We start from the raw sequence: 12,672 nt of genomic DNA, 5'->3' as shown, positions 1-12,672 counted from the left end.
AGGGCCCATTTTTAAAGAGTTTCCAATACCTTTATTTTCCACATCATTTTATCCTTTTATCTTATAACATCTCTTCTAAGACTTTAAGAAGGTGTGAATACTTAGTCATTTTTGGATTTCTGAAATTGACCCAGAATGTAAGCTGATGTTTTCTTTAGTGGAGTCTAAGACTTGGGGATAAACGTAGTTTGCAGTATTATTAGTTATTTACATGCTCCTGTCTTCTTTTTACAATAGTATATCAAAATTAACTAAAATGTTATGCTTACCTTTCTTTTAGTTGCTATAACTTACATAGTTGGTTATTGCTTTAGTAGAGAGGTCAAACATGAAGGTATACTTTTACTCGTTTAATACATTATTTAATAGGCTCTCTAACAGGAAGGACAAAAAGAGCTAATATGATTCAAAAGCAACTGAAATTATTTATCAGCAGCAACCACTTACTAAGCTATTTAGGTACCATTTCTTAAGAACATCCCATGAGATAAACACTGTGATAAGTAATTGGCATATGTAATCTAAAGTTTAGTCCTTACAGATATAGTAGTAATAGTACTGCCACTCTGTTTTTCCAGATAACACCCTGAGGTATAAATGTAGTAACAATTAAGATCAAGTTCAACTATAGCCAAGTTCTGCCACCAAATCAAGTCTACCTGACTTTAAAACTAATGCATTTCTATTTCCATCAATAAAGTTGTATACACGAGAAAGAGAGCATTCCCTAGATGATTACCCTAGTTCTCATATCAGGATCAGACTTTTCTGTTTTTATCCATCAGTTACATGGTCCCTTATCACAGTTAGATTGATGCTAAAGAACTCTTCTGTGAAACTAACCAACATAAAGCATTTATAATATTTTCAAAAGTCCAAAAGAATAATAATTCCTGTGAGCATTATATACATATCATATTTCTACTTCATTAAATTCTATGATTACTTCTTAGGGTACAGTACTTCTTACTTGAATATAGACATCCTGTGGATAGTACAACATTTTCTTTTCTCTCTAGGATAGCTAATGAATTAAGCATGATTTTTACTTTCAAAGGACATTATTTATAATGAAAATTGACAAGAAAGAGAGCAGCCATCTATTCAGAAATGAAAGTATAATGTATCCTGTGTATTTAAACATTTACGAAATATTTGAAAATGCCATTAGTTATAATTTGACTTCTTCAAAGAGAAGAATTTTTAACACAAAAAGAAAGGTAATTCAGTAAGTATGATAACAAACTATGAAATGTACAGATACCATTCTTATTTTGCAGTAGTAGAATTTGGCCCTATCCTCGAATCCAGTTGCAGAGAGGGAGGAGTGATGAGCAAAGTGGTCAAGACCAGACTGGTGAATCCCACAGAAACTGCTGACCTGAACAAGGGAGATTTCATGGACCCCAGACTGTTAGCTGGGAAACCAGCATAGGCCTGATTCAGACCGCCTGAACACGGATGTCAGTGAGGAGGCCTCAGCAATCTATAGGGCCTCTGGTAGTGAATCAGTATTTATCCCTAGCAAAAGAATGGACTTTGGGAGCCTATTCCACATGGAGGAATACTCTTCCAGCCTAGACACACCGGGGAGGGCCTAGGACCTGATATGACAGACTTCAGACTTTGAAGATCCCCCATGGAAGGCCTCAACCTCCCAGGGGAACAGAAAGAGGATGGGATAGGGAGTTAGTGGGGGTAGGGGAGGAGGGGAGGGAGAGGGACTGGGATTGACATGTAAAACAAGTTTGTTTCTAATTTAAATAAACAAATATAAAACATTAAAAAAAAGGATTTGGTCCTCATCCTGTCACAATAGGTCATTATAGTCATTTACTATTTAGGTGAATAAAAGGGAGAAAGATTTGATTTCCTTTTATTAGTGAAGTTGAAAATGTCTAGGTATAATAGTCTAGATACTAAGTTTATATAATCACAACATGTACATAATAACATTTTTGATAATAATGTCCAAAAGGCTATGTGCATTAATTTGTATGCTTCTGTTGGCGTGCTGGATTTTGAACCAATCAGAAAAGTTCTGGGTTTCCAATTCCCAATTTACATGGTTATTGAGATACTTAAAACTGCTTTCCCCACTTTTCTACAAAACCTGATTACTTGTGGCCACATAGGGATTCAGCCAATTGTGCCTACTTTTTAGTTGAATTTCTACATATAAAAATGTGTTTACCATGGTGTACAAATGAACTTTGGGAGCTCATTCAATATGGAGGGAACCTCTCTCAGCCTGGACACATGGGGGAAGGCCTAGGCCCTGCCCTAGATGAAGTGACAGACTCTGGAGATCCTCCTTGGAGGACCTCACCCTCCTTGGGGAATAGTGTGGGGATTGGGTGGGGGTTGGTAGAGGGGCAAGGGAGGAGGGGTGGGAGAGGGAGCTGGGATCAACATGTGAAGAAAGCATGTTTCTAATTTAAATAAAAATATATTGAGAAAAAATGTGCTGCAATGGTGTCCTATAATGAACTAGAAGGCCAAGGAATCCACTAGTAGAGGAAGCTGGTGGAAAGTATTTCTGCTCTGAAAAGTTGCCAAGCAACTGATCATTATTGAATTCAACCTTTGTATTGGAAGCCTGAGAGGATGAAACCAAATTGTTAAAGTGATGTAATTCTATTTTCCTTTCATTCTGTAATGACAATAATGAAAATTGCTATCTAATATACTGGGTACTGAGGCAATTTACAGTGCATTGTCATTAAACTCTCACAAAAACTACATGAGGCAGAAATCATCTTCATTTAATGAATGAGAAAAGTGAGGCAGAAAGTAGTATGCCTTCAGGGTCATTCTGGAGTGATAGGTAATAGACAGGATTCGGGGACAGGGCTGATGCTACAGAGAAGCTAGATTATTTTTGTAAACAGTATTTTCTTTTGCAAATAATCTGAAATTATTTGTTTTTATTTTTAATAAAATGAAACCACTTTTATCCTGGTTTAAAGTGATAAGCCACACTGTTGTTCCTTACCCACAATACAGAAAGCTTTTTTAAAAAGCTGCCATGGCCATGTCTATATAAATACATATTCAGTGTCTTATGAGTGACACAAAACAACATATAAGCTAAGACATAAAATTAGGCCTATTTCTGCTTGCTTGAAATAAAATTCCCAAGTTTGGAAGTACTAATGAAGCGTTTTGAAAAGATTTTCATATGGTTTGACAATTACTTTTTAATCATACATTGCTGTCTATTATCACCGGTAGGGTCAACAAGCATCCATGGAATAGTTAATTTCAGCTATTACATAATAGCTGGGCAAATGACTTAATTTCTCTGTATTTTAGATGTTTTTCATGTACAAACAGACATTTTATTTGATTTTATTTGTATAAACCTCATGCTGTTGTTGGAAAGCTTAAATGGGACCTTTAAATACACAAAATAGTACCGAACGTAAATAAAAGCTCAATAGGTATTGCTATTTTTTAGACAAGCTGCCCCTGACCATCCTTACCTGCATGTATGATTGTTTATCTGAATACCTGTCCTTTTAATTCGTTCATTTAAAACTAGTTAGAAGATAATGTAAGATGAGGATATTGGCTAAGTAATAATGCTTTATAGCACACCACTAGAATATTTCCAATTATCTGTCTTTAAATATGTGCTTGATTATCATTGTCTGTGGTGATTAACTATTGTAAATATAATAGGATCTACAATCAGCTAAGAGACGAAGCACTGAGTCCATTTGTAAGGAATGATCGTGATTAGGTTAAGTGGGGTGGGAAGACCCACCCTAAATGTGGTGGCATTTCATGGGCTAGGATAGCAGAATAAAGGGAAAGAAGACAGAGAGCTGAGTACCAGCATGAATCTGCTTTCTGACTATGGATGCAATGTGACCAGCTGTCTCAAGTTTCTGCCATAATGACTTAGACTACATTCTCTGTGAGCCAAAATGTTGCTTCTTTCAGATATTTTGTTGCAGCAAGGAGAAAAGAAAGCAACATGATATTTTTCCCTCATCATGGAGGAGGGGGCAGTGAGGGGATGGGGGGAGAGGAGGGAGGGAGAACTGGGATTGAAATGTAAAAAATAGATTAATACAAATACAAAGGTGACCAAAAAAAAAGGGCTCAATATTTTCATATATCCATATATGAAACTTAATATACAAATATGCTAAGGCATATTCAACAGTACTATGGACTCTGTCATGTCTCTTAAGACCCTCAAAATCCTACTGAAACTTTCTAATATACTGCTTTCCCTCTTTAGTACTCACAGCCCTCATGCCTCAACCTCCAATGTCATCCCATTCAGCCTACAGTATAACATTCTTAATTGTAAACATTCCTTGAGTAAAGAGGCAATGTAGAAAAGTACTAGGAAAGCAATGGTGCCTCAGTTTACATACTTGAAAATCAGAGTATTTGCAACTAATAACTAAATTGAATATTCTAAGTGTAAGGGCTTATATAGTACATCTGAGGTACCATACAAGAGCCATTAAGTTAAACTACTATCCTTTGTTGAAAAACATGAATGTGAACCTTTTGTACTTTGCTTGTTTGTAATATATTCCAGGACAGAGAATTTCCTTCCCCCATAGCATTATAATTGGTCTGTTCATGTTGTGGGACTCCATGAGGAGTCAAATCAAGAAGTTTTCATTGATTACTTAGCAAAGTATGAGGTACTCTATATTGGAAGCTTTGAGGTTTCAGTGTAAAGATTTATTGAAATACTCAGGATCTCAGGCCTAGGTATTTGAGGAGCACTAGATATTTGGTTATGACAGGCATTTAGAAATCCTGGATGACTACTTAACATTTAAAATTAAACAGAAACATCATGTTTGTTTGCTTGACTTCCCAGGATTCAGTTCCACAGCTAACACGTTATACACGTTTTTCTACTTACCTGAAACAACTTTGCTATCTTCAAATGATTCTTACCTTTGGGTTATGCCTACCTTACAGGTAGAATTTAAATTTTATTGACCCTTTTATCCCTAGTGCCTGGGTGATTTTATGCATATATACAGCAAATGTTAGCTGAGTAAGACTAAATAAATAAATTAGTTTTGGGGAAAATTAAGGAAACGAATTTCATATAACTTATAGGTACATTTAGTCAATTAAGATCTGACTTTGAAAGAGTAAATCGTATTACTATGAGGTATGATTATATTTTTGATGTTCAATAATTAAAAAGAGAACTTTGTTGACTGTTTTCTCTTGCTTAAACATGCACACATTTATTTTCCTCTCAGTTACATTTATTTTCCTCTCAGAAATACCAGGAATCTATAGACTGTATACATTTTCTAAGGTTTAAGGTGTTTTATTTTCCTGGGGGAGAGATGTTTATGGAACATGACAGAACCAGACCCTTTAAAATGTAGTGTGAAATTAGTAACAATCTGTAGTTATTCAAGTAAGAACCCTGTGGCCCCAGTAAATATGTCACTGGGACTATATTTGATGATAATTTCCCCTTCTATAAAGCATTTATCCATTTTTTATGTGTAGAAAAATCTAGTAAGTAAGAACACAAGAGCAGTTGTACTACATGGCCTACCTAATAATTGCTGGTCAGTAAGTACTTGGGAAATAAATAAAACTTTTATATTATCTCATGGATCAGAATAAGGAGGCATAAAAAATGACACATTTCTTTACCTACGATATAACAGTACAGAAAACAGTTTCAAATACCTCCAGTATGTGACAGTTTGATGTAAGTGCAACCATAATAGAACAATTAAGAAGTTATGTTAAAAATACAAACACTTGATAAAGAAGTACATGCACAGAGATGAACACAAATGTATATAAGTGTTCACCTATGTGTGCGTGCATGCGTGTAGGGGTTTGTGTATGTGTCATGGTACATGTATGGATGTACCATGAGGTACCAGGTACCACAGACTAGCTTCTGAGAGTTGTTCTACTTTTTCGGTGGGTTCCAGGGCCCAAACTCAGATTGTCAGTCTTGCATAGCAAGCACTTTTAACCTGTGGAGCCACGATACAGAGCTTGGTTTCAATTTGGAAGGTTAATTTTTGGCAAAACTTTACATATCTAGCCATTAGTGTTAAGGAAATTAAGCACCAGTAAGAAGAAATGAATGCTCTTCTGGGAACAAAGGATGGATCCAGGTTGAATTAATCAGGAAGGATTTTGTTTTTTCCCAAAGTGTATATTCCTCACTCTAAAGGATCAATTTGAAACTGGACAGGGAAAAAGATAGACTTCCAATTAAATCCACTCATTTTATATTTTAAGTACCTTAACAAGCAAATGTTACTCAGCTAACATTTGCTGTATCTATTTGAACTATTTATGACTGTGTGACCTTCTTAGTTATACTATTAAAAAATCCTAACACAGTAATTCTAGGTTAATCTATGCCCTAAATAAGGTTTGTCCTTTCTAGTTATTTTTTTCTCTACTCAAAAATCAACCATATAGCTTCTTAAAAGAATATAATACCTAATACTATATTTTCTCCAGTAAAGCCTATCTAAAGGGTTCTTTAAAAATCCTTCAGGATTAAGAAAATGATTTTATTTAAAAGAAATCATGCTGGTTATGAGTATTCATACTTATAAGTATTTATACTTGACGGATTTTAATTTTTTCATCTATCATAGAAGAAATATATGTGATTCTTTTTTTTTCCGAGACAGGGTTTCTCTGTGGCTTTGGAGACTGTCCTGGAACTCGCTTGGTAGTCCAGGCTGGTCTCGAACTTACAGAGATCCACCTGCCTCTGCCTCCAGAGTGCTGGGATTAAAGGCGTGCGCCACCACCGCCTGGCTGAAATATATGTGATTCTAAGATTTTCACATGCTATTCTGAGTTAAAATCTTTAGTAGTTTTTGGAAAATCTTGAAATTTTTCTAATATCATGTCTTAAATTTTGACAGTCTACCTGGAAGTACATGATGACACTGATGAATTTTAAATATTTCAGAGTAATCCAGTAGTCTCACAACTCCAAATGTCTTAAAGGTAATCAAGAAACTCAGGGAGGATATGTATTCTTAATTAAATAAGGGAAGAACTCTTACCATAGGTTGGTGTGCTTTCTCGTCTTCCTTGACTACTTGATCTTCCCTTTTCATATTCATAGCAATACAAGACAGTATCTTCTTCCACAATGTTAAATCTCTTTCGGTATTCCTGATCCAGAAATGAGTTTGGGGATTCAGATCCCTTATGAACTGGCTTGCCCACCATATGTCCTCTGAGGTCTTCACAAGGAAGGTTTCCCTTTTCATCCCTAAAGCAAGTTAAAGGTAGAGGAGATGGGTGTAGCATTAGGGCCATACAAAATTAGAGGGGCCTTAAAACAAACAATAGCATTCCCTTTCAATATATATCTTCAGATCTTTATGGGATTTCTTTGAGAACTATAGGGTTAGTTAAAATTATTCATATTTTGTTTAAAATAATAGTGAGGCTGAACAACTTTCCTCAATATCATATAGATAATAAAGGACAGCTAGAAATACACCATAGGTATTCGAACTTCTGCTTTAGTCCATTTTCACTATATGTAATGTCATAGGAAGAAAAATAATTTCAGCACATAAATTTATTTTAGTTAAAGGATAGATACTAGGTGTAATGATAACAATGTAACCATGTTTCTTTCCTGTCTTTTTATCTTAATGATTTTTGATAGAATTTGTGTTCCTGAAGAACACAGTTATTCATGATTCAATCACCAATATAAAGGGAAACTATGGTCTTATGAATAATATTAGCACCACATAAATCAGTATTATAAGAAGTTCAAACAGCAAGCTATTAATAAAAATGCATTTTAATGTTAATGATTACTATAAATATTAAAACTATATATTTCCTGAGAGTAAAAGGATCTACCTATGGGACTCATTTAGAAAGACTACATAAAAATTACACATTAGCAATGTTTCTTATGGAGGGAGGATGGAAAATAGGTAAAATGGAATTTAAGAATGAGATTTGGGGAATAGCAAATCCACTTTTTCATCTGTAATAATTTAAGGAGAAATTTTCTTAACATTTTATGGGATTCCTAAATCCTATTGTTGTTGTCTAAAAATATTTCTTTTAAGGTATTATTTTATTTTTGTATGTTGTTATAATTTAATTTTTATTGAAAATTTCATGTGTGTTCAATGCATTTTAATCACATCCATCCCTCACTACATACTTTCCTGCTCCAACCTCTCCTAGGCTTCCACATATTATCCCCCCATTCATATCTCTTCATTTTTCCCCATTTATATGCTGTGAAACTTTTAATGAGCACTGCTCAGTTTCTTTGTGAGAATGTCTAATTTGGGTTTAATGTTTTCCGCATGAGTGGTCTGAGGTGCAAGGTCATAGTTTTTAGAAATTAACAGATGACTAAGCTTGTAATGAAAGGTCCCTCCTAGGATTACTTAAACACATTATCTATCTTATGAGGTGTTTCCCTATGTATGTGAGAAGCTTTTTGTTAGAAACTATTTGTATTCTAGAACATGACATGAATGGAATGCTATGTTTTGTCCTGTAGTGAATCACTGTGTTTCATTGATTATAGGTGTAACTTGTTCCTCTAAAGGGTACCATAAATAGGTGCTATCGAACAAGAAAACATTAATTTTACATCAAAACAAGGCTAACGTCTTAAAAACTTATAAAATAAGCCATATTTTAATTAGCTTTTATTACACCATATAAAATAGTGATGAATTTATAAAATATGTTAATTTAAGAATTATGAGTTTCAGTCTACCAGAAATCTGTATTTCTGTATCTTTATTAAAATGCTTAGATGTTGAAATGCAGAGAACTGCCATCTAAGTATTTTAAATATATAGAAAGTAATAAATAATATTCTCAAATCTGACTCAAACATAAAGCTGTCATATAATTTATTTTCTTACCAGGCAAAACTACCATTCATATAATCATTTACTTTTATGCTTCCTAAAACAAATGCATTGAATTATAAATATATAATTGGTTCTTAGGAAACATAAAGAATACAATATATATATATATATATATATATCTTAGCACAAATTTCAATGTTTGTTAGCTGAAAACATTTCTTGAACTAATTGCCTGGTATTTCTTGTTACTGTTAAGCTCTCTATTGAAAAGAAACTGACATCGCACTTAGCTTGGAAACAGTTGTAGTGAATTCATAACACAGGAGAAAGGTTATGTTTATCCGTAAATTTGCACATTTCTCTATGAGGCCTGTGACATGAATACTAATGCAGCTTGTACCAGAAGGTAATTCAGACCTATTGATTTTCTATGTCATATTTATAAAGACATTTTCTGTGGCAGAAAATTACAAGAGATGGCTTTTCCTATAATATAGTGTTATGGAGAAGCAGTCTTTTATCAACAGGTCGGGTTTATTAAACATGTCTATATGGAATATACTTAATAATGTTAAATTCAGAAATGTACCAAGAAAACAAAAATTTCCAGTGGAATGAAGTAACAATATATACACATATGTATGTATAATTAAATATATTAATGTGTGCACATGTCTGCATTTATAATATGAGTTTCTGAAGAACTTGATGTATTCATTGTAATATAAACATTTTCATTTTTCTTAAATTTATACGTGCATATACAAATATAATAAATGTATGCCTAAGCTCCAGATTTAACTATTCAGATTAAAGGTCATTACTCTGGTAAATATTCTTTATACTTAATGAGACATAGTAGAGTTAATAAGACAAATTAGTCATTATAGCTCATAATTGCTTAAGGACCCAAAAATATTTATTTACAACATAAGGAAAGAAGTTTAGTTAAATACAAAGTGAAACCTGTATTATGTTTATATACTATCAAGATTCTTATCCTATAAACGATGCCCTTGCAATATTCATTTAGTGAGCGACTAAAATGTGAGATAGTAAATACAACTTCCCACTTTTATTTAAGAATGTATAAATATTATCTATAAACTCTATCCATTTAAAAACATGAAATTTGTACATGACACTGACATGTTATTGAAGCTTCACAGGCAAAAATACTTCCCTATTATTTACCTTGTAAAATAATTTGGTTATTTAATATTACTCTCCTATCATGTGAGGTATTAATGTAAGATACTGTCCAATGCATACTTAATAAAATATGGTAGTTATCATTATTAACAAAAGTGCATTTGCTATAACTAAAAGTGCTTTCTAGAATGTATTTAGAATTCCTGAGAAAAACATTCAAAGTGTTCTTTAAGAATTGACTATATATTTTAGAAGCCTTTATCTAGAAGCTCCCCAGAATAACACCATTGGTAGTTTATACCTGGGAATATATGGTTCTGCAGGAGGAGGGGGAATGTAGAGATCCTGGAGGGCAGAACTGTCTCTTTTGGTGGGTGTACTGATGGTGCTGGAGGGCGTGGCAACGCTGCTTGTGGGACTTCTAGGTATAAGAGGCTGGTTAAAATGAAAAAGAAAATACATACGCACACAAACAACACAAAACAACAACAATGACACATAGTTACCATTTAAAAATGATCTGTTTATACAAGTTTTGATCTTGGCTGAAATCCAGAAAAATGTTATTTACCATATGGATATTTCCCCCACCCGAAGAAATAATACATACAACAGTTTTTCATGCAGTTCCCAACTCACCTTTTCAATAGTTTAATCATCCAAAAGCTATTTATAAAGTAAAAATACCATTCAATGATTCATGAGAAGACTCATGTCACTCACAAAAAGAAATGTATTTAAATGAACTTTGCCAGAATTGCACTTTTGAAAGCTAATATAAAAGTAATTCTTAAAAGAATTAGTTTTTCACATCCTGATTGACATTTGACAAACTATAGTATTACGTTAGTAAGAATGTCATGAATACTCAGAGAAGATGAAAATGGCTATCAACACAGAAGAGAATTTTCTAGGAAAGTGTACTCCCTCTCAACATAAATACACATAGCTAGCTGTCTGTTCAGAGCCATTTTATATCACATCTGCAAAAGCATGATGAATAAGGTGACACAATCTCTTCATCTTTCAAAGGTACATATATTACTCGTTATTTAACACTCATCCTTGGTTGCATGCCTAATGATCTCTTGGATTTAAGTACTGAGTAGCAAGCTGTCTGATAAAGATACTGTATAAACTTAATTAATGATATATCAGTCTATGAGCATTCCTAATTCTAAAATTCACAGTATTTGAAAATAATTTTGTGGATTGAAAAATGATCCTAAATTGAAACTCAAATTTACAAATATCTATATTTATCTTACAGATATTCCTGATTAAGTATGCATTGTGTTAACATTAAAATAAATATCTCAATTCAGTCTCAAACATAAAGATAATGACCACAATATGAATTGCATCTGCATGACAAAATGGTGCTATTTTAGCCAATATGAAACACATTTGGCATATCTAGATGATAGACTGACAAGTCTATTAGTCTAACATACATTGTTGGATAACCAAATAAATGCATATTACAACTATTTTGCACTGTAACATTTCTTTCATACAGAAAACCCAAAATTGTTTGAAAGCCAGGCACAAATACAATGGAAATTGCAATGTAGGTCACTGGGATAAGCTATACAATTTGCAACTTATTTAAAGATTTTTGACCTTCCTCGTTACACAGCACACCTCAATAGCTTGATATCACACTTCCTCACAAAATGACAGTTAAGTTTAAATGTATGTGAAATCAAAATTAAAGAAAGACAGTAAAAAGGAATGATAATGTATGAAATCTTAATCTTCTCTCATATATGGCTTAAAATTGTCAGAAACTTTACATATCAATTAAATAATTTTAATACATTATGGCAATATGCAATAAAGACTTCCCTGTCTAACAATATAATTCCTTTGGAATAAAATCCAGTTAATCTATTTCTGTCCTATTGAAACAAAATACGTGGCAATGAGATACTCAGAGATATAGATGAGTAGAAGAGTCATATGTACTGATGATGGATGCCATGAAGTCCAAGGATATTAAACAAATGAATTCTTTGTAAGGCTTTGTTTCATGCCTCTGTAATATTTGAATGTAATATTCAGTGATACACACACATGCACACACAATCTCACTCATATTTACTGCAACATGACTGCTTATAGATCTTTTATTTTGTTGTTATATTTTAGGTATAAATACAGATAGCCCTAATAGACAAGCAGTGAAAGAAAAGCTTACTGCACAGCACATTAATTTTCAATACTTTAAAATCAATTTACTATGAAAGAAAAACTAATATTTAGTACTCCTTTTAATGCACTAGTATCGTCTTTTAACTTTAAAGTATCCCAGTAGTATAAGTGAACTTAAACCACTTTCTAATAACGTAAGCTTTCAATAAAAAGCAATTTAACATAAATTTTCATTGTTTTCCCCTCTATTTTAATGTTTCTAATTATAGTTTGAAGATGTCTCTCCATTCCTTTGGTGATCTGTAGCTTTTACTTGTTTGCTTAGTACCTATTTTCTTCTTCCCCTCCCCCCAAAAAAACAAAGAAAAAAGGATTTACAGTTAAGTTTTACAAGGATATTTAAATATGCCTTAAATATGAGGCAAAGACTAGAAGAATATTTATATTGCATAATTTCCCTTCTAGGAGATTTAAATATTAGCAAGGCCAACGTCCTCCAAATTTCTATATC

General features: G+C 33.1%; 1 protein-coding gene across 5 annotated transcripts in view; it reads right to left on the bottom strand.

Moving 5' to 3' along the window:
• Positions 1 to 12,672, bottom strand: part of Cnksr2 (connector enhancer of kinase suppressor of Ras 2) — a 222,923-nt gene that overhangs the window by 83,877 nt on the left and 126,374 nt on the right. For all 5 annotated transcript variants that reach the window (XM_005074247.4, XM_021229609.2, XM_005074246.4 and 2 more), the window contains 2 exons: positions 10,309 to 10,442; positions 7,053 to 7,264 (listed from right to left, as the gene is read on the bottom strand). In XM_005074247.4, coding sequence (XP_005074304.1) covers positions 7,053 to 7,264; positions 10,309 to 10,442 — 346 coding nt within the window. The remainder of the gene's footprint in view (positions 1 to 7,052; positions 7,265 to 10,308; positions 10,443 to 12,672) is intronic.

Source organism: Mesocricetus auratus, unplaced genomic scaffold (assembly GCF_017639785.1).
Source record: "Mesocricetus auratus isolate SY011 unplaced genomic scaffold, BCM_Maur_2.0 Super-Scaffold_100003, whole genome shotgun sequence".
NCBI classification, from domain to species: domain Eukaryota; kingdom Metazoa; phylum Chordata; class Mammalia; order Rodentia; family Cricetidae; genus Mesocricetus; species Mesocricetus auratus.
This window is presented reverse-complemented; position numbering and strand designations above follow the sequence as displayed.